The sequence below is a fragment of the Micropterus dolomieu genome, linkage group LG10 (genome assembly GCF_021292245.1).
Source record: "Micropterus dolomieu isolate WLL.071019.BEF.003 ecotype Adirondacks linkage group LG10, ASM2129224v1, whole genome shotgun sequence".
Lineage (NCBI taxonomy): Eukaryota > Metazoa > Chordata > Actinopteri > Centrarchiformes > Centrarchidae > Micropterus > Micropterus dolomieu.
In genome coordinates, this window is record NC_060159.1 from 28,145,245 (window position 1) to 28,168,993 (window position 23,749).

Below are 23,749 nucleotides of genomic sequence, written 5' to 3' on the forward strand. Positions count from 1 at the left end.
ATCTGCAGCTTTGAAGAGTTCCAGGTTGTGTTCATCTTTGACGGTCTGGATGAGTGTCGACTTCCTCTGGACTTCCACAACAATGAGGTCCTGACTGATGTTACAGAGTCCACCTCAGTGGATGTACTGCTGACAAACCTCATCAGGGGGAACCTGCTTCCCTCTGCTCGCCTCTGGATAACCACACGACCTGCAGCAGCCAGTCAGATCCCTCCTGAGTGTGTTGACATGGTGACAGAGGTCAGAGGGTTCACTGACCCACAGAAGGAGGAGTACTTCAGGAAGAGATTCAGAGATGAGGAGCAGGCCAGCAGAATAATCTCCCACATCAAGACATCACGAAGCCTCCACATCATGTGCCACATCCCAGTCTTCTGCTGGATCACTGCTACAGTTCTGGAGGAGGTGTTGAAGACCAGAAAGAGAGGTGAGCTGCCCAAGACCCTGACTGAGATGTACATCCACTTCCTGGTGGTTCAGTCCAAACTGAAGAACATCAAGTATGATGGAGGAGCTGAGACAGATCAGCACTGGAGTCCAGCGAGCAGGAAGATGATTGTGTCTCTGGGAAAACTGGCTTTTGAGCAGCTGCAGAAAGGCAACCTGATCTTCTATGAATCAGACCTGACAGAGTGTGGCATCGATATCAGAGCAGCCTCAGTGTACTCAGGAGTGTTCACACAGATCTTTAAAGAGGAGAGAGGGCTGTACCAGGACAAGGTGTTCTGCTTCGTCCATCTGAGCGTTCAGGAGTTTCTGGCTGCTCTTCATGTCCATCTGACCTTCATCAACTCTGGTGTCAATCTGCTGGCGGAAAAACAATCAACCTCCTGTCGTTCTAAAGTCTTCAGAAACAAACCTGAATTAACACATCTCTATCAGAGTGCTGTGGACAAGGCCTTACAGAGTCCAAATGGACATCTGGACTTGTTCCTCCGCTTCCTCTTGGGTCTTTCACTGCAAAGCAAACAGACTCTCCTACGAGGTCTGCTGACACAGACAGGAAGTAGCTCACAGACCAACCAGAAAACAGTTGAGTACATCAAGAAGAAGATCAGTGAGAATCTGTCTCCAGAGAGAAACATCAATCTGTTCCACTGTCTGAATGAACTGAATGATCGTTCTCTAGTGGAGGAGATCCAACAGTCCCTGAGTTCAGGAAGTCTCTCCACAGATAAACTCTCTCCTGCTCAGTGGTCAGCTCTGGGCTTCATCTTACTGTCATCAGAAAAAGATCTGGATGTGTTTGACCTGAAGAAATACTCTGCTTCAGAGGATGTTCTTCTGAGGCTTCTGCCAGTGGTCAAAGCCTCCAACAAAGCTCTGTAGGTGGATATATGAATGTGCAATTTCAAAAATGCTTAATTTTATATTTAACAATTACAGGACCACCCAGTGGCATAGGCGACATAAACGATTGCCTAGGGTGCAAAATGTAAGGGTGGCTCTGCAAGAGAAGGTTTTCGAGAATCAACTCTGATCACAAGTGTTTGCGGTTGGTTTTGGTTTTACATGCAGTATGCCGTCCCAAACTGTGTCAGTCAAACGGTCTAAAGGGGAAACTACTAGCGGAACAAAAATGTTATGCACAGCAAAGTATAGGGCAGGTAGACATATTTTGAATTCTTCTTAAATGATGACATTTCAGGATAGAGAACACAGATATGTAAGAGAGAATAAAGTTTTGAACATGAGCAGAAAACCTGCTAAAACACAGGATCTATTAAAGAGTTTCAAACTGAATCCAAATTAATAAATTTATCGAGTTAAAAAGGTGGTGCGGTATGGTTTTTGACCTCTTGGAAACAGAGACCTATTTCCAGGTATAATTCTGGTCTCTTTGATAGGTCAGTAAAACAGTAACGTTATTTCCTGTTGCTGGAATTTAACGGTCCAGATTTTTGGCAGGATGCAAACTACGGGGCAGCTCGGCTCCTCTTTAACAACACGGTAGCTGATGGATCATGCGTAAATGGATTTCTTTAGGTTGTGCGTTTATGCTTTAACGAATTACTTCCATGATCAGAGAGGCTGCTGTCAGTTCATCCTTACCGATCCTGTCAGAGTGTCGGGAGTTTGAAATAATTGATTTTTATGACAAAGATCTAGCCGACTCACTCTTTACATCACTAGAATCCACCTAATCAGGCAAAGGTGAGATGGCAGTGTAGGATGAAATGAGAGATATCTGGATGGCAATAACTGAAGGTATGTAGTGTTCACAGAGCGATTAATGTTGTGATATAAGCTTATTTAGGTGTTTGATGTGTGTTTGGAGATTCTAGCTGAGTCTCCCAGCTTCACGGAGGTGTGTAGCATGGATAGGGTGACAAAATACTAGGATCTGACATGGATTTCCCATTTGCATTTTGCATGAAAATTGATTGACTCAGCAGGGATTTTATTAAATTTGAAACATTGAGCTAAAGGAGAAAAAATTTAAAAGCAGTAGCTACATTTTTTTATACAGTATTTTGAATTTTCACCTGCTGCCTGAATATTGTGTTTCCCTTTTATATAGATAAAGACATTTCCACTATAAATTAGTGCAGAAATGTTCACCAGAATGCAGGTCTTTATTGCTTAAAATGTTCTGTGGGACTACCCCCTGACCCTTGCCTTCATTTGAGTGTACTCCACCATTGAAACTAAACCAATGCTCTTTTATTTCAGAAAAATTACCCGATACAGGACTGCAGACTCGCGAAAACGGCGAAATTTGCCGTTTTGAAACCAAAATGGGTCACCTACCTGATTTGTGTAGATCCAATGAGAAAATATTTTAGCGGGGGTTGGTGGTTGCTAAGACAGCATTTAGTCCGAGTCCTCTCTTCTCTAGCATGAGCTTTGCAACTGTACAACTGGCTGTGCCTAACCAATCGTCACTCAACCCAACAGCCAATTCGAGGCAGCATTGGGAGGATATTTTTTCTAGTCCGCTACACTGCGGAGTCTGACAGCTGAACATGTGAGCCAATTTTATAACTTTGCTGGGATGTTACTGGTTAATAAAAGTGGGCAAGCTATTTACGTCTAAAATACATCTAATAGACATCTAAACACAGCCCACATCTGGGCTAAAATGGCTAAATTTGGGCTGCCAGTCAAAGTTTGGTAGACGTCTAACCATAGCCCAAAAATAGTCTAGTCATCAATTAGACCAACATTGAACGGCTGCAAATATACGTTTTTGTTTTTGAGAGGCTGTCCCTTAACTTTAATGTCTATTTTAAAGTCTATTTGCGTTTATTTGAATCAAATACCGTCCCACAATCAAACCTTAAATGTCATAAACAGTTATACTGTTCTTAGTTTTAAGCATTTGATACAAAGTACTATATAACTAATAACTAATCATTGTAACGATTAGAATGGTTACCAGTTACACATTTTCAGGATTTCAGAATGAAAGAAACTTAACTCAACGTTTCCTGGATAATATTGGCTGTTACACATTCTTACTTAGAGAATATAAGCAAGTTACACGAACATGGCATCAGATTATACACAATAAAATACAGAGTGATTAAAACAGTGGGAGACGCATTACATGTAATACTTCTTTTGCCCTCTGGGGGGAGCTCTGGTCCCATGAGAGGAGACTGAGATAACTTATTAATTAATTTTTTAATTATTATTATTAACAAATAATATTCTGTTACACAAGAAAATATATAAAACGGTTTTGAAGCATGGCATTAGTATAATATAAATTAAAGGAATATCAGTGAGTATTGAGGAAGATTAAAACTCTGCAAATTAACTTTCTTTATGGATTCTTCTTTTCAACACAGTCTTAACAAGAACATGGTAATAGAACTACTCAAACTGAAGTGGCGAGAACTACTAAGTAACTTAACAAAGATTATTTGCTTAAACAAGGTAATAGGCAAGTTATAAGGAGACAGTATTCATTTGTCTACACAAAGGAGTTCAGGGCCAGCGTCCTCCTCTGGTGTCTTTATCAGTTTCACATATCTTCGTGAGAAGGAGGGGGCAGGTTAAGAGTCCATGTTAATGGCTCTTTGGTGGGGTATAGAATCAAGACTGAAGGAGTCTTTGATGTTTTGAGTTATTAGAAAGGGGGGCCATGGTTATCCTGCCATGTGGCTCGTTCTGGGGAGCGTCGGGGTGACACCTTTTTATGGTCAGGGTGTCTAGGATGTCTCTCAGAATACACAGTTTGTAGTCTTTGACTGTTTTGAGCTTGTGCAGGTGTATCTCTATACCCCAAAGCGGAGTCTTTTCCTGTGCAGGTCACAAAGGCCAAATCTTGGGAGGAGGCCCCCTTGGAGACCCAAAGTGAGATATTATAGATCTTCATTTTTCTTTTTCCTCTAAAATAATTAAACACACTGGCTGATCCACAACAATATTATTTTATTATATATTATTATATACACAAATATCTATCTCTCTCTCCCTCCCTCCCCCCACACTTGATAACAAATAATGTAAATAATGAATGGCATGTCAAACACAGATACTTACAAGACCAAAGCAAACGTCCTCTTGCTTCCAGTGAATGCAATAACCTCTCACCCATTGCTTGCCAAAAGACATAAAATCAAGATGTATCCCTCGTTTAAAAATATCAGATATGTTTATCACGAGATCTGGCAACTCTGATGTCTACTAACTTTCAAGTCTTGCGTTGCCAAAAGTCATGTCTCAGTAGTAGCTGCCATCTAGCGGACATGATAGCAAATTTAAAATGCACTAGCAGTGTGGTTTTAAGACCAACCAGGCGTGTGCCTGTGCGCGTGCTCGCTTGAACTCATGAGTGAGCATAATCTGAAACACAACCGCTTTCCTACAGAAATCCTGCAATAAACGCAGAAACACCAGCATGCAGGCTGTGGTTTTTCACTCAGACATGTTCAGGCTGTGGTTTTTCACTCAGACATGTTCAGGCTGTGTTACTTAAACATTCCCGGCTCAGAGGCAACTCAACACCGGCGCCGTACCTTCCATTCAGCGCAGCGAGACACCGGCATATTGGCACAGTACTCCTGATAAAAAAAAAAACACACAACAAAAGCAGAGTGAGACGGGCAGGGAGACAGCTTCACACAAAATGCTGGAAACTCAGGGAAACCCCCTACTGCAACGTTACAGTACAGGGTTCCTGCGGCTCCTTAAAAGGTCTTAAATTGAAATCAGGGAAACTAAGGTCTTAAATTGACCGTAAATTTGCTGTAGGTATTAAATTTGACGATTTGAAAATTGTCACACACAGTCGCCTAAAACGCCTAATTAGCGTGTATTTGTATGGTTTTCTTTTAGTAATTGACAATGTGACACCCCGCCATTAATATAACTCATATGATTCGGAATATGCAGTCATTCACCTGTGGCGGAAATAACTGCCAAATATGGCATTGTAACGTTCATTAAGAGATCAAACGCTTTCTGTCAAAGAAATTATTTCAAAATTTTACATATTAAATTTGTATTTGTTGAGGTCTTAAAAGGTCTTAAAAAGCATTAAATTTTACTTTTCAAATGGTGCAAGAACCCTGCAGTAATATTTTATCATCGGCAGGTCTTTACATGATCACGGTACATTTACTGCATTTAGCCGACGTGCTACAGCCTTGGCTCGCCTGCTGCTTTCAGTACCTATCTTTACTATCTGTGTATCTGTCACCGGAGGCTCAGCAATGTCAGCATAGCTAAATGTATTGGATGATAACGAAACGGTTACTGAGCTGGACTGAATATTAACAATATTGTGTCACTCTTTATAACAGTTAGACCACAGTAAATAACTTTACCGTAGTGTTGGTGGATGGCTCTTCCTCTGGGTTGTATATTATGTGGGTCACGTTACTTACAGCGACTGAGAGGTGAAGATGCTGTGTACCTGAGTATCGTAAACCACAATAAATTTAAATTGTGGCTGCATTAATATAGGCTAGTAAACACATCGCTCCACATTTGCTTTTTACCGTCCTTTTCTTGTAGGCTAAATCAACAGTGGTACACAAGATAGTAACATGGATTGCGTAGAGTTGGTAAAGTAATATGGAAAGCGATATAACTTTGCACAGGATAACATTAGCAACTGCTCGTTGTTAGCTGACGAGCTATCGTGACTTTCTCTGTTTCTCCATCTTTACTAATACTCACTTTGTTCTTACTCGACATAATCTGAACCTGTTTGGTCTGATGGGCTTCAGCACATAAACCTTTGTTGTTGTTTTGTATCCTTACGTGGAGCCTGTGTTTTGCTGTGAGCCGGTTGTTTTATGGCATTAGTGGACTGCATGACGTTAGCTGCCGTGTTGTCGCTGTAGTACGAGAGAGGCTCAGGAGCGCGCACAGGGTTGAATCCGACCCGCAGACCCCACATTAAAAGCAGAATAATGGCTGATACAAGACAATAGTGAGTAAGTTAAGTGAGTTTTGAGCCCATTGACAATAAGTCAATAATGAAAATTTAATTAATTTCATTGAAAACCTTACACATAGTCCCTCTGTTGCAGTGAACATTACAGCGAAAATGAAGATAATTTAAATGTTTCAAACGTTTACTTGCATTTGATGATATGTCGTCACGCACCTCAACACAGCGCATGGGTAAAAATATTTAACGTATTTGTTTTGAAGCTGGGATGATGTTACATGAGAAAAGTTGATCTACAGGAGAAACCTATCAGAAAGCAACACAGAACGAGTGCTGAACTGCATTAGGGCCCGAGCACGACCGTGTGAGGTCCCTATTGAATTTGCTAAGATTATATTTTTTTTCTGCAAAGTAGGCTCCATTGACAGGGCCTAAACATACTCGAAAACTCACCAAAAAACATGTCAGAACTGGTGAAAAATTTCGTATTTTATGGGTTTAGCACATGGGCATGGCAAAATGACTCGCTAGCGCCACCTAGAAAATTGGAAAAGATTATCCCCTCGTTCACGTTCAACCTACATGTACGAAATTTTCTGGGGACATGTATCATATCAAGACGCACAAAAAAGCCTCAAGAATCCATACCCTAAAGTCAACAGGAAGTCGGCCATTTTGAATTTTACGGCCATTTTTGGATGATTTACACACTCTGTACTTTAACGGACTCCTCCGAGGGATTTAGTTGGATCGACGTCAAATTTCTGCTGTGTCTTCTAAAGGCATTGACGATGAAAAGTTGTGCTATTTGCGAGTTTTCGTCAGTGGGCGTGTCTGTGGCGTGGCGTCAAAGATCAACTCTTCGCCATGACACAGGAAGTTGTCGTAACTTCAGTGTATATGCTCACATCTGCACCAAACTTTACGTGCTTGATAACTCTCCCACCCCGCAGAGATCTACACGGCAATACCGATTTATATTCATAGCGGCAAGTGCTATGTAGCTCCACATAGGGGACACAGGAAGTGATATATAACACCTTCATGCGGCGTCGGAAGCACGTAGCCGCACCGGCTCACACCCGATGCGCTACAAGTGCGAGGGCCCGCCCAACGCTGCTTGCAGCTTTAATATTCAGTTATAGTTTTAGATTTTCACCTGCCAGCTGAATTTTTTTTCGCTTTACATAAATAAAGTAATTTTTGCCATAAATTGATTTAGAACAGAATTGTTATTGTTGTTCTCGAGACAGCAACATAGTGCATCGCCGTGTCTTGTGAGCTAGGTGTATTATCACACACTCTAATCTTAGCCCACCACTTTGAAAACAAAGGGACGCCCTTGCTTGTCGGGAACTAAGCTTAAAAACAGACCTCCTTGTTTCTGTGCGTTTCTCTGCTTGTGTATCCTTCTCACCTTTTTTACCACTGAACAGTTTGCATACCTGCCCAAAAATTCCCTACAATGCAAGAAAACTGTCTCTGGGTTGACAGAGTTTATGGGGGGACATATTCCCAGATACGTTGTTAGGTTTGGTCTCCCAGATTAGGCTCTGATGTGGAGGTTGACAAGTATGCTGATTCATTTTTGACCATGATCAATGACTTGGCTTTTCATCAATACATGCTTTAAAATTGTTAGTTTGGCTGCTGAAGTTTTTTAAAAATTTTGGAGGATTTAGGATTGATGACCCCCAACCCCTGCGGTAGACTTTGTAGGGTTGGGTTGGAGGGGGCGCCATTTTAAAATCTCGCCTAGGGCTCCAACACTGTCAGGGCCATGGAAAAATAAATAATTTATTGATAACACTTTTTCAGGTTGAGTGGCTGCAATCTCTTAGAAAGAAGCTGTGAAGCTCTGTCCTCAGTTCTCAGCTCCCAGTCCTCTAGTCTGAGAGAGCTGGACCTGAGTAACAACGACCTGCAGGACTCAGGAGTGAAGCTGCTGTCTGCTGGACTGGAGAGTCCACACTGTACACTGGAAACTCTCAGGTCAGTATTAAGCTATTGCTTTTAAATCCTACTCTTCTGGTTTTAGGTTCATGTTAGTGAAAATGGTCTGTAGGATTTTCCTGCTGACATGATTTTCTAAAACACAGAATTTATGATTCCAGGCTGTCAGGCTGTCTGATCACAGAGGAAGGCTGTGCTTCTCTGGCCTCGGCTCTGAGCTCCAACCCCTCCCATCTAAGAGAGCTGGACCTGAGCTACAATCATCCAGGAGACTCAGGGTTGAAGCTGCTTTCTGCTGGACTGGAGGAGCCACACTGGAGACTGGACACTCTCAGGTTTGGACAACATGAGCTCACACACTGCTAGGCCTGAACAATGTTGGAAAATCAATAAAATAACCAATATTGCGGTTGTGATATATTATGCTATTATTTTTATAATAACTGACATACTCCTTGTTCCTTTTTGACACCAGGGTGTGCCTCTCAGAAATTTTATTTGCCACTTTTGAAATGTATGCACTAAATGAAGGAATAACATTCAGCTCATTAAGACATCAATTAATGTTAGTAATGTTGTCATTCAATGTTCAGTATATTTACTCAAAAACATTACGTACATGTTTGCATGCAAAATAAGGACCCATGTCTTTCAGTACAAGACAATCACTCCACCTTACTTAACAACCAGGTATTTCAATTGAAGATGCACATCAATCCTGTATTATTACTGTAGATGTCAGCCATGATAAGAAGGATGCAAGTCATGGCAATAAATGATTTCCTATAATATTATCAGGTAGGCTTACCTACAGACAACAAGAAAACAAAGTTCACCAAAGTGGTATTATACATTAAGAGCTCAATACAAAACCCACAATTCAACCACCAATTAATGAGTCCTTATGTCAGTTCAAATCTCCACAAGAGTCCATATCTCAACAAAACCTCATTTTCTGGATCCCAGCAAGCAAACAAAAAAAGCCTCAGTTTGTGGTTCAATATAAAAGTTGGCCAACAAAAATAAAACCAAGTGACGCCTCTTGGTCTAATAGTCAAGATTAGTAATTCTCCAACAACACCGGAGTTCCCGCCCTCCCCCGTTGTCGGCCTATGCTGCTGCTAAGTAACGCATTTGCTGTAACACAGGACAGACTGGACTTTCGGGGACTAGTGTGGTTTGAAACGCTATTTCACAGATATTCCTTGAGCTGTGTGTGTGTGGCGCAGGCGAGTGCGCTGATCGCCACAATACTCTAACCTCACAACCATGTTTTTCTGTTTGTGTATTTTCCCCCTCTATAAAAGTGGCGGAGTCCATCATCATGAATTCCATTATCACTTCTTATTTCTCCTAATTCTGTTCAGACCAATTTGTAGGCCTGAGTTAGGAAACACATGGATCTTCAGAAGTCTTATCATTAGGAACATCAGAAACTTGTATATAAAATCATTCTCATGTGAGCACTGCTAGCAACATGGCTCTAGGGATAGTGTTGGTCGGTCTGTTCAACACTATTGGTTCAGAATGAAATATCAGCTACTGAATTTGTTGAGATGAATTTAGCTTCAGTGTTGGACAGTAATGTCGCTACAAGTAGCTCCGTTCATCTTTCTCAAAGACTATAAATGTGTTTTTTGTTTGTAAATTTGCATTTTTGTTTATAAATTTAGCCAACAACATAAAATTTAGAAACAACATAAAATTAATTAAGAAATAATGGTCGCAGCTTTGCTTTTTATTACTGAAAACCCCAAAAAGGACATTCTGCCAGAACAAGATGAAACTTGAATATTATTAATAAATGTACATACATCTTTCCAAAATTGTTTTACATACTATATGTACGGTGAAAAAAAAATATATAATGTTGCTGTATAAGTCTCACATAGTATGAGTCTTTGTTTTATAAAAATTACAGAAGTACAAAACAATCATACAATGAATCAACTACATGAGCTGAGCGCTGGGGGGGAAAGGGACTTAATTGCCTTTTGCTTTTGAGACCACTGAAATGAATTGATGAGATGTAATGTTTGAACTCTTTTGAAAAGGCAAAAAAGCAAGGTTTCTTATTTGTGAATTTACATTTATGAATACGAAATTTGTACTAATACGTGAGTGTCTTTCTTAAATCTATTCTTAACATATTTTTAAGCTGAATAGAATTTATGAATGAGTCTTTGATTTTATTGGTGATTAAGTACTGAATTTCAATTTGTGGATGATATATTAGTTCTTCATACTGTATCATCCACATCCAGTATGAGATTGCATATGTTACTGTAATAATGTCTCTTTGGAATAGATATCTCTTTGGAAAAACTAATTTTACCTATATGACTGTCTGATGGAAATAACAACAATTGTTGTGCAGTGACCCTTGTTTGAGATTTGAATAGCATACAGACTCCAGAGGGTATTGCACCAACTACATTTGCATAGTCCCCAGCTTCCCAGCAACGGAAACTCTTCATAAGTAAACAGAAGACCATTCCGGATAAATAACTGGTCAACCAAAACAATGTTGTTGTTAAACAAATATTCCATGAAGAGAGATTTGTGTTAATATAAGATGTTCTTGTTATTCCATATAAGATATTTGTGAGGTGAAAAATTGTGCTTGTAGATGAGAGACCATGACAAGTTGATGAAAGGAAGACATTTTTACAGATACCTTATCAATATCATAGTTACAAACTAGACGGTTTAAGCCACCCAGCTTAAATAATAGAGAAAGGGGTAAAACATTCCAAATGGACGTAGGGTTTCTATATAATCGTTTAAGCCAATTCATCTTAAATGTATCAAGGTATAAAAATCCAAAAAATAAGCCCACCGTTTTCACTTCATTTACATGTATTATTATTTATACTATTTGACACTCTAAAGAATTGTTTGCGCAACATTGTAAAAAAAGGGTTGCAGTTCTGAAGAAGGAAAACTGAAAAACAAAATCATGTTTGCCGAGATTTTTTTTTATGGGTTTCGCGGATGGGCGTGGCAAAATAGCTCGCTAGTGCTCCCTACAGAGCAGCCCCTGGACTACGTTTCACATACATGTACGAAATTTCTGTGGTACGTGTATCAGTTCATTCTTAAACCCAAGGAAGTCGGCCATTTTGGGTTAAATGGTCATTTTGGGTTAAATGGTCATTTTTGGCGATTTACACACTTTGTACTTTAATGAACTCTTCCTAGGGATTTAGTCCGACTGACTTTAGATTTGTGCTGTGCAGTCTAAACCCATTGACGGTTAAAAGTTGTGCAGGTGAGTTTTCGTGGAACAGCGCGCCCGTGGCATGATGTCCAAAATCGATTATTCGCCATAAACAGGAAGTCATTGTAACTTCAGTCTACATCCTCACATCTGCACCAAATTTGGAATACATTAAGAGTCTCACCCTGAACACATCCATTTGAAATGTTCACCCAATGTCATAGCGCCACCTGCTGGCAACAGGAAATAACACATTTTATACCGTAATGTACTACTCCTAGCAGGTCGGACATATCAACTTCAAAATTGTCCCAGAAAACCCTTTACACATTAATGAAGCTAAGTTGTAAAACTCGTGAGTTTGCAATTAACGGCGTGGAAGTTGTTCTAACTTCAGTGTACATGCTCACATCTGCACCAAACCATGTAGGATGGGAGTCCCGCCCTGAACACATCCATATGCCAACAAACACTCAATGTCATAGCACCACCTGCTGGCAACAGTAAGTGTCAAGTTTCACACCATTATGTACAACTCCTAACATATTTGCCTCACCTGCTTCAAAACAGAAGTGCTTTAAGACATTGATGATACTATGTTGTGAATCTTGTGAGTTTTCAGATAACGTGGTGTCCTTGGCGTGGTGTCAAAGTTTGATGCTTTGCCATGACAAAGGAAGTTGTTATAACTTTGCTGTACATGCTCATATCTCTACCAAATTTCACACATTTCATAAGGGTTAGGTTTAGCTTTTTCCAGCTGCTACACTACCTTGCAGAGTGGTCGACAGGCTACTTCCAAACTTTGGCTTTGCCAACAGCTGTAATTAACACTGATGAATGTTTGATCCTCCACATTAATCTCTGTTGAAGCTTGGCCGTGATTCTCTGCTGGATGGTCTGTGGCTTGTAAGCTTACGCTAGCTAGTGTTGGACAAGCTAGCGGTCTCCTCCGGCATCATGGCTTTCCTAAGGTACTCCGCTTTGGAACTCAAGAATCTCACTTCACACATCGTAACGAGTAACATTAGCCTTGAGTTGATTAAATCTCTCCATCTCTTACGTCGCCCCCACTATGTGCATGGGGCTGCACAGATATCCAGATAAAAGAATCTCCGTACACGCCTCTTCATTTGAGTGCATTCACTTTGCTCTGTCTGGGCCTCTGCAGCTACAAGTGGTCCTTGTCCATCGCCCGCCTAAGTCATCTGCTTAGTTTCCTGCCTGAGCTTTCTGACTGTCTTGCTCTTGATTTGCCCAACCTCGCCAGCTACTATCCTACTTGGTGACTTTAACATCCATCTCGATTCCAGAGATGTTTACGCTGCAAAATTTTTGTCACTACTGGATTGCTTTAGTTTTACACAACATGACAATGGCCCCACACATGTTAAAGGTCATACACTGGACCTGGTATGCTCCACAGGTACAACCCCCACCCATCTACAAACTGTTGACCTGGCTATTTCTGATCACTTTGCCATCATGTTCTCTTTTTCTGTGCACACACAGGAAGTGTGTGAAAAGGACCATTGCATATCGCAACATCAAACGAGTGTGCATACCGAAACTATTCTGTACACTTGTAGGCCATCTTATCAGCTATCCCCCAAACTGCACAGTTGATGACTTGGTTAATACAACCTGGCCCTGTCACGTAGTCTGTACTCTGTTGCCCCCCCTCATCACTCAGTCTGTCTCCTTCTCCTGTTCCGCTCCATGGTTCATTGCTGAACACCTCATGAAGGCCACAGGGCGGAGGCTGGAGAGGTACTATAAAAAATTCTGGCCTCACTGTCCACCAGGAAGCCTACAACGACCATGTTAAGAGCTCCAAACATACTCTGTCCAGTGCTATGCTCCAGGTTCCTGAAATACTTGATCTGAACCCTGATGATCCAAACCACTACTGCCCAATCTCCAACCTACCTTTTATATGCACGTTATTGGAAAGAGCTGTGGCTTCCCATCTCAACCATCATATGCTACATCACAACCTCTACAAGCCATTTCAATCTGGCTTCAGGACACATCATAGCACAGAAACTGCCCTCATTAAAATCACAAATTACCATCTCATGGCAGCTGACTCTGGCCATGTCAGCATCTTAATTCTTCTCAACCTCTCTGCAGCCTTCGATACAGTCTCCCACTCCATTCTTCTCACTCGCCTCTCCGAACTCATTGGCCTCACTGGTACTGTATATTCCTGGTTTCAATCCTATCTCACCAACAGGCAAAAATACATCACCCTTAAGGGCATCTGCTCTGATTTGGCGCCAGTCTTACACGGTATGCCTCAAGGACTGCTTGGCCCGCTACTATCCAATATCTACATGCTACCTCTTGGGATGATCATCCGGAAACATGGACTCCTCTTCCACTGCTACGCTGATGACACCCAGCTCTACATCAGCACTAAGTCATCTGGTCCCCTTCCACCAGTGCCGCTTATTAACTGCTTGAAGGACATCAAGAACTGGATGGACAGTAACCTCCTCAAATTCAATAAAGACAAAACAGAACTCATGGTGTTTGCCCCACAGTCACTTCTCAGAAAGGTTGGTGACATCACACTGGATGTGAATGGCTGCTCAATCTCTGCATCCGTTCAAGTACGCAACCTGGGCATCATCATGGACTCCACTCTCTCCTTCCAACAGCACATCAAAAACACTACTAAAACTGCCTTTTACCATCTTAAGAACATCTCCAGACTCTGACAGTGCCTCTCCAACTCTGTAGCTAAGACCCTCATCCACTCCTTCATCACCTCCCGACTTGACTATTGTAACGGTATCCTGTTCGGTCTGCCCAGCAAGGCTACTGACAGACTCCAGTATGTCTAGATCTCTGCAGCTAGGATGCTCACCCCCACAAAACCTGGACTTCATATCGATCCCATCCTGAAGAAGCTCCACTAGCTGCCAGCTATGTCCCCGATCTCCCCTGGCCTTACACCTCTCACCTCTTACCCCGCCCCCCTTTTGTTACTTAAACAGCGTGAGGCTTAGAAGAAACTCTGCAAATATTTGCTCCAAATGGACTTAATGCTGGATTTCTTCTTAACATTTTCCTGTGATTTTCAATATTTCATATATGTGTGTGTGTGTGTGTGTATGTACATAATACAGATGCTACAAGTTATTTCTGTTATATGTATATAATAATGTGAAGATTTTAACATTTATGGTGATGATTTCCCCATTTTTATTGAAATTGAATAAATTGCATTGTTTACATTGTTGAAGTAAGATATTGTTGTCTTTTTGACATACTGTTGGGCCATATGTTGTGTGTATTATTTATTCCTCTGTTTCTGTTGTTTATTATGCTATTTCCTCTAATCTATTTGTCTATTGAAATATAAGGTACCAGCAAGATTTGAGAGCATGTCTGTTCATGAGTGTACTTCATGATATTATTTTGATGTACATTCAGTATATGGAAATCTACATTCATCCCATGGAAATATTAATGAATGTTTTGTAATGGTTGGAAGTAAGTGATTGGTGTAGACAAATAAGCCACCTCCTTCAAAACATGGTTTTTCACTATGTAACACCATTTTCCTGATGATGGTCTAGCACTGAAACGTTGTGCACGTTAGACAGTAGGGGGGAGTTTTCTTTGCAAATATTTAAAGCAAAAAGAATGAGCAATTTTAGATGCATAGAAACACCTTCTAGGTGCCTTTTATTCTGTGTAAACTTCATAATTTAGCCTCATTTTTCTCTGTGAAATACAGTCCTTTATTGAAATGAAATTCCAAAGTCAAGTCAGTTTTAAGCGCAAAATTGTCTCAGAAATCTTTACGGATTGTACATCATGTGGACATCTCTGTCCTCAGACCCTATGTTTCTGACATATAAATTACACAATACAAGTTAGTTGTTCATGTGTGAAAGCTGGTCGAACTGTTTATATTGTGGGACAACATGCAGAGGGACAGTATTTTTCATCCTGCTCTCATATTAGTCGTCTTCTCTTTTTCTTCAGGTCTTGTTCTCTCAGACAGTGAAAGAATCCTGGAGACAGTTGAGACAGAATCTTTTCAGCCTGTTTCTCTGTCACGCTGACAAACTGAGGAACACTGCTTCATGTTGAACAGCAGTTAGGACTCATGTTGGATAAAAAAATCACTCTGACTGTGTTTCTTCCTCCAGGGTGGACCATGGTGGAGAGCAGAGGTTAAAACCTGGTCTGAGGAAGTGTAAGTGTGGATTCAATCTGACTCATGATGACAAAACAGCACACAGTCAGTTTCTCTTTCAATACAAAGTTGCTAGCTGTGGTATTTATTCAAACATTACTGACTAAATGCATCATTAAACTTTATAGAAATGAACAACATCAGCACCCAAACAAAGAATAAACCTTCAGATGTGTCTGATGATAAACTGCTGCTGTGTTGTGTCTCGTTCTCTCCATCAGATTTCTGTGAACTCACACTGGACACAAACACAGCACACAGAAACCTCAAACTGTCTGACAACAACAGGAAGGTGAAATATGTGAGAGAGGAGCAGCCATATCCTGATCATCCAGAGAGATTTGACTACTGGCAGCTGTTGTGTAGAAATGGTCTGACTGGTCACTGTTACTGGGAGGTCGAGTGGAGAGGAGGAGTTTATATATCAGTGACTTACAGAGGAATCCGAAGGAGAGGAGACAGTAAAGACTGTCTGTTTGGAAGAAATGTTCAGTCCTGGAGTCTGAGGTGCTCTGATGATGGTTACTCTGTCTGGCACAATAAGAGAGAAACAGTCCTCCCTCTCTCCTCCTCCTCCTCCTCCTCTAACAGAGCAGCAGTGTATGTGGACTGTCCTGCTGGCTCTCTGTCCTTCTACAGAGTTTCCTCTGACACACTAATCCACCTCCACACCTTCAACACTACATTCACTGAACCTCTGTATCCTGGGTTTCTGCTCTGGCCTGGTTCCTCAGTGTCTCTGTGTTCTGTGTAGGAGGGAGACAACTTCCAGTCCTGTGGTTTAAATGTTGGTGGTGGACGAAGCTTCACTTTGGTTAACATCTGGCTCACTGATTCTGCCTTTAATTTCAGAAATGTGTTTTCTTAGAAATGGTGAATTGATCTCAGGGCTGAACTTGTTTACAAACCGTTGACTTAGATTTTCACTTCAATAAAGTTTTCTTGGATCAGCATCTAGTAGCACTGTGTTTTTTAACCAATTTGAGAAAATACCTCATAAATTAATCAATTAGTGTAGCCTTAAATGAATTCAATAATTATATCAGCAACATAGCCGATGTGCAAATCCACATCTTTTCTGTGGTGGTGAATCCAAAACATTTTTTTATTTAATGTAAAAGTTGCTGTTTATGAGGTTTGTAAATTAAGTTTGTCTGAATAATTGTTTTTGAACTGAAAATCATGAATGTAGTACAGCCTTTAATGGCTCTGATGTTGAGTTTTGCAGTTTCTGTTCTTATGACTCCAAAAATCATGGTCATGCTCGACCTCACTCGTGAACACTGTTTATTTTTTAGAACACTTCTGATGAGCTTGCTGTTATTCCCTCCCTCCGTTACCTATAACCTGCCTACATACACAAAACATCTGCTGTGCGCGGCCGCACGTGAGCGAGGACAACGAACAGTGCCATTTATCATAAACTTTGGCTTTAAAACTTCATACAACAAGACCCAAACAAAGAAGTGCCCAAATATTTGGTGAGTGAACATGTTTAGCTCAGCATTGGCCATCTAACGTTAGCTTGCTTCTTGCTTCAGCTACGAGAGGTTTACTCCAACTGTCGTTTGTTATGAAAAGATGAACGAGCGTTTGTTTACTTGCCAAACTTGTGGTGGTCATTTAACGTAATCATTACATCCCACAGGCTGCCATCACGTTAATTATTGCTGTTGGCTGGAAAGAGGTTACAGGTTTACTGCTGATCATGTAGCCTAACCTTATAGTTTTATTTAGTTAATAGCCTAACATTACACTGTTTTTTGAGAGTCTGCAGGGTGTGTTGACTTATAGTAGTTAATAAGTTGTCATTAACTGCATTGCACATTATAGTTGTGCTCTGTGAAAAACAGGTTACAGCTTTATTGTTGACCTCGTAACTTTACAGTATTATTTAGTTAACTTTACACTGGATCTGAAACTCAACGGGTTTGTTGACTTACAGTAGTTTATAAGCGGTCATTAATTGTAGACGCATTGTACATTAGGCTACATGGTTGTGCTCTGTAAGTTAAAAACAGACAGATTTATTGTTGATTATGCAACGTCACAGTTTTATTGACTTGCAGTATTTAATAAGTTGTCATTAATTGCATTGCACATTACATGGTTGTTCTCTTTAAATGAAAAACCGGTTAACAGTATTCGTTATAGCTATGAAGTTTTATTAGCAACCTGGATTGACCACAGCTGATACAACATTCGTAATAACCACGAGAGACTTGAGACTTGACGTGGACTCAAAAGCTCAAAGACTTGTGAGCATCTCTGTCATACGTAGATATGGTCTCCACTTCCACTGCTACACTGATGACATCCAGATCTACATCTCCACCAAATCCACCACGAGAGTTAACTCTGCAACTCTGACCAACTGCCTCATCGACATACAAATCTGGATGCAAACCAACTTCTTACAACTCAATTACAATCAATTGGACATGATCATCATCGGTCCCAAATCACTCGCAAAAAATACCAACAGCTTCAGCCTTTCCATCGACAACTCTACACATCCGCAACCTTGGAGTCATCTTTGACAACAACCTCACTTTTGAACACCACATCAACCATGTCACCAGGACTGCCTTCCACAAGGTGGTCAATCAGAACAAAGTGAGCTTTTAGGGAGGGCGGCCTTAAAGAGACAGGAGCTAAAAATAGAGTGTTTACGACTGAGGGTGAATAGAGGTGCTGAAGATATGGACAGTATGAGAAAAATAATGTAGTTTTTGAACATTAAAGCATATAAACATTTTCTAGAAAAAAAAAACTAAATAAATTTTTTATTGCATGTTACTAACACAACTTCTCCCCTTTCTGGTAGTCTTGTGCTTTCTCGTCTCTCTCCTATCACTTCCTGCAGGTGTTTCTGGCTCTGGAGCTGTGGAGTCTGGATCTGTGGTTGCGGGTCACCTGCTGCCCCCGTGTTCCTGCTCGACACCCTCTGCTACAACAACTAGTCCTATTATTATTATTATTATTATTATTATTATTGTTATTATAATCATTAACATTACGATTGTTATGATTAACACCACTATAAATATCTGTACCATTTTTTATGAAAAGCTCTGTGAGATAACTGTTGTTGTGATTTGGCACTTTATAAATAAAATTGAATTGAATTGAAAAGTATGAACCTGAAAATTAGCTTAATATGGGACCTTTAAGTTCGACTACTTTTCCCCCAGAGGTTGAGCAAATTTTTGTTGCTCAGGTAGGCCTACACAAATGCTCTTTTTAAGGACAGTGTCCTCATAAATACTGTCCTCACAGAAGCACACACAGCAGCTAAACTACAGCCGGACCCTGTCCTCTGAGCAGTTTTCAGTCCCAGCAGTAGATATTGTACTTGTATTACAGAAGCAGTATTTGTAGTAGTAGCACTATTAGAAGTGACAATAATTTCAAACTTTATCTGTTTAACACCTTTTAAAACAAAGGTAAAAAGTCTTTACAGCGACAAACAAGTGAAAAGGCCTTTAAAGAAAAATGTTTGGAAGCCAGAGTCTGTTTGAAGAAGAGCTTTAAAAGCAGACATCTGTGGCAGCCTGAGGTTCTGGTCCCCCTTTGTTAGGAACCAGGACTGAGGAACAGAGTGAAGGGCCCCGCCCGGGGATCTCAAGCTTCATTCTGCCTCATTACAAACCAACATGTCCAAAATATCGTAGTGTACTAACGTGATCCACACTGCTGCTTCATGACATCTTTCAGTGCTGAGCTGATCTTTAGTTCATCAGATGGTTAGTTAGCACCATCTAGTGGACAGGTAGCAGAACTACATCACCTGATGTGTGATTCCTCTGACACTGACTGGGTTTCTGCCACAGGTTTGACCGGTTTTGACGTCACTATGAAGTTTGTTATACTCTGAAGTTATGAGGCTGTGACAGTGTCCTCAAATCAGATGCACACAGACACCAGGACTGACGAGGTGAGTTCAGCAGGTGAGAATCCTACCAGAGAATCTGTAAATGTCTGATATTCAGGATCACTTTGATCACATTGTGCTGGATCACTGTTTAACTGGACAGTAGAAATGCTTCTTGATGCTGATTGGCTGTTTCTAATTAGCTCTTTGAAATTTGCTGTAGAATACATATTTCTCAAGTAGAATCTGCAGCAGTCTGATTGTAGTCTGAGCTCACATCATCAGTGAAACATGCAGGGTGTGTCTGAACTGGTCTGAAAGTTGAATAACTCCAACTGTTAATGCTCTTAACTGAAGTGCATGGATGAAGCGTTAAGGCTGGAAGGACCATATTCCAACATTGAGACGGACTTGGTCTCCGCTGTCTCAGCTTGTTTAATATGGGATTTTGCGATACCTGGTACTGGTCCATTTGACATTCTAAAGGGAATTATTGTTCTAGAAATGTCTTGATTGTAACACATTTTGGGGGATACTTGGGATGTCCATCCATCCATCCATTATCTTCCATTTCCTTTCCTGACATCCCTCTCCCCAGAAAAACTCTCAAGCTCACCCAATGTGTTCCCAGGCCACATGGGAGCATGAAGAAATATCTAAATATTCCAGTCCAGATGAGGGGTTGGTTAAACCTGACTGATTACTTTTACGTAAGATGCTTTAACGTAATCCCTCCAGAGTTCTGGGTCTACCACAGGGTTTCCATCCAGTTTTGCCTCGGTGTGATGGTGCTTTCAGATCAAAAGCAAAGCGAGCGTTTGGGGCGGTGAGTTTACATAGAGCCGCGACTTCCTGTTGGGCGGCATGAAGCAACGCGGTGCCAGCGACGCAAAGGTGAAGTGAAAGCAGTGCAAAGGAATTTGCGTGAGTTGAATATTTTCAACGCAAGCGTTGAGTTGCGATAGCCTATCAGCGTTGAGATTGTCCGTACAGTGACGGCTTCAGAGCGTTGTGTGGAGAGAGCCAGGCAGAGCGGGCAATTGAAAATCTGCTGGCCGGTGGAGAGCTGCTAAACTTGGGGGAGAGGAGCAGGGAGCAGCGCTGCAGCTTTTGGACAAAAAAACACCCGTAGTCGGACTGAATTCTGCTCTGACAACTACGCCATTTGCTCACGGGAGGAGCTCAGAGTTAACTGTTAAATTAGCTTTTTACTTTAGTTTTTGGGATTAAAACGTTGATTTATCTTCACTCGAGCTTCTCAGCAGCCAGCTTCTGTACACATCCGGTTCCAGTGATGTTAGCATCGCTAGCTCTGTTGGACTACGACTTCATATTTACATGAAAACCGGACAGAAAACTGGACATTGCTGGGAGAAAAAAAAGCGAGGAGGTTGAACTACAGCAGCAGAGTGGGATGTGCTGACGTGCTGACGTACTGCGGTAAGTGTGTTGATTCATTTCCGTCTCCGGTGCTTGTGTGTTGGTAGTGTGTTGTGCTGCTCTCGCTAAATACCAGTTAAATTTGTTAAATTTGTGATTACAGCAACCAACTGTCCGCTAAACACTTATTCTTACAGTAATTCTGCCTAAGCACTCGTAGCTAACGCTACTGTACTTTAGCTTAGTCATTAGCGACTTTAGCTTACATTTACATTTACTCATTTGGCAGACGCTTTTATCCAAAGCGAATTACATTTGAGGAACAACATACAAGCATCAACAGAGCATCAACTACAGATCTACAACTGACAATACATACTAGTAAGAGCAGCAATAAATACTAGTAAGAGCTCATAGTACATATCACATCAATGGGGTAAATACCAAGGGAAGGAAGTGAGAGTTAACAAAAAAGTGCAATCAACACAATGTTGTCCAATGTTCAGAACATCAGGTACAAACTTAGACTCAACTGGCGTAGCCTGTAGCTCTGTCCTGTACTGAGTGATTAAATTATGTTTCAGTTTTCAGTCTGAAAAAGTGGTTTTGGAAAAGAAAGGACGGAGGTGACTGGAGGAGCTGAGGTTAGTAAAGCTAATTAGTGATGCAAACTCGTCCTTTTAAGCTAATGAGCAGACGTTTCTTTTTGTATTTTAAAGTGCAAATAAAATGCACCTCAGAAGGGAGGAGGTTTCTCATGCTGCCTATTTTTTTATATTGTCTACAGATAAATGTCAGAAGCTGTAAAATGAAGACACAAAAGGCAAACATGAACAGTCGTGTCTATAATCATTCTGAGGTCACATTAACAGGGTTTTCCTGCCGTTAAGGCTTAGGGGTGATGCCCAAAACATGCTGTGCCATCAATGTGAAATCACTGTGGAGCAACAGATCCAACCAAATTACTTTCTCCAGGTCTAAAGGTTATAGTTCCTCCAGTAGACTGATCTTTGAGTGTTGTTTATTCATTATCTGCTCTAGCTTTTCCAACTATTTGTTCAGAGATATGGTGAAAATAATGGCCCAATATGATGTGAAATAACATATTTTTCATTGGAAAACATAAAATCTTGGGTGCATCACATGCTCATGGACACAAGAGCAAAGTTGCTGATACATGTTGTGTTGGGGTTTATATTATATAAGTATTTTGCTTCACCTCCGCTCAGCCTCTCCCCGCAGCAGCACAACACACATACAGCAGCCCCTCCCAGCTTCTGGCTTGTGTGGACGTGAGTGGGAATGAACAAAAGACTAAAATACCAGTGCCTCGAGTTTACTGCAAAAAAGACAAAAGGCAATATAGGCCTATACTTGCTAACATGCATGATAATAAGCTACTAGCTAATGTAATAAGTTAGCTGAAGTTTAACTAAGGCAATATCTCATATCCATACAGGCTAATGTACTGTACTTAGTGGAGACACGCCACATTGATATGCAAATTATGCGTTACATTACATTTTCATTTAGTCACTTAGCTGATGCTTTTATCCAAAGCGACTTACAGCTGCTATATATGTTGGAGGTCACGCACTTCTGGAGCACCAAGGGGTTAAGTGTCTTGCTCAGGTACACATTGGTGGATGTGTCACAGTGGGAAGTTGAACCCAGGTCTCCCACATCAAAGGCATGCATGTTATCCACTGCTCCATCACCACCCCGTTAACTAATTAAAATGCACCAATTTGCACACATTTGACCAGTCAATGCAGGTGAATAGGATAAACAAAATAACTTAAGTATATCACCACTGAACTTCCTCAGTTAATGACTTACATCAAGAGTATTTTCCTCTGAAATGTTCTGTTTAAATATGCAGATTAGCTTGTTTTGGTTAATTTATAAGAAATCTACCAATGCAAACAGACAGAGGGTATCAGGCTTAAAACAAACACAATCTAAAGGTATATTCAAGTTTTATTTCCATTAGAGTAAAGAAGACATGGAAGCAAAACAGACCAATTGACCACTATGAAAAAGTGTCCTGCCTTAAATTATGCTAGTAACTTCATAGTTTTGATGGTAGGCTCCTCCTCTAATAACCATCCCATTCTATTAGTTTGTTGCATGCCGATAGATCTTGATTCAGACAGCCCTCCCTCAAATGTGAAACTAAGTCCATGTCACCATCAGTTAGAGAGAGAGAGAGAGTGTGTGTGTGTGTGTGTGTGTGTGTGTGTGTGCGTGAGGTTAGTGTAACATGATAGCAACAATAAAAATGTATTTGATCAATAAATTAATGTATTCAGGAAATTTGGTATTCTGTTGCTTGGCTGTGTGAAGCTGAAAGTTATCTTTACTCATTTGGCATCTTGCTTGTGAAACAAAAAGTAAAAATATTTTATTTATGCCATAGTTTAGTATGAATATTTTTTTTATTTTGAAGTGTTATGTATTCCAATAACCAAAAAATAATTAAAATAATTTATTGCCTTGTGAAAAATAAACAAATTATTAATGAAACTATGTCCCTTTCCTTGGTGCAGTCAATTATTATAAATATAAACTAGTAGCATAGAAAACATGCACATTGTCGCATAGTTTAATATTCTTGCTTATTTAACTAATGTCTGCAGTCTGTAGATGATGATAAATCAAATTCATTACACCAGTTGATAGGTGCCCCAAACCACATGACAACTTTTGTAGTTAGGGGTCACCAAGTATTCTAGAGCAAATCTGCCAGCAAGTCAGACA

At 40.6% G+C, this 23,749-nt stretch overlaps 1 protein-coding gene across 1 annotated transcript in view; it reads left to right on the forward strand.

Moving 5' to 3' along the window:
* The window catches only part of LOC123977320 (NLR family CARD domain-containing protein 3-like), a 274,498-nt gene that overhangs the window by 63,178 nt on the left and 187,571 nt on the right, over positions 1 to 23,749 (forward strand). Inside the window, exon 8 of the mRNA XM_046059907.1 lies at positions 8,464 to 8,637. Within this exon, the coding sequence (XP_045915863.1) occupies positions 8,464 to 8,637 (174 nt within the window). The remainder of the gene's footprint in view (positions 1 to 8,463; positions 8,638 to 23,749) is intronic.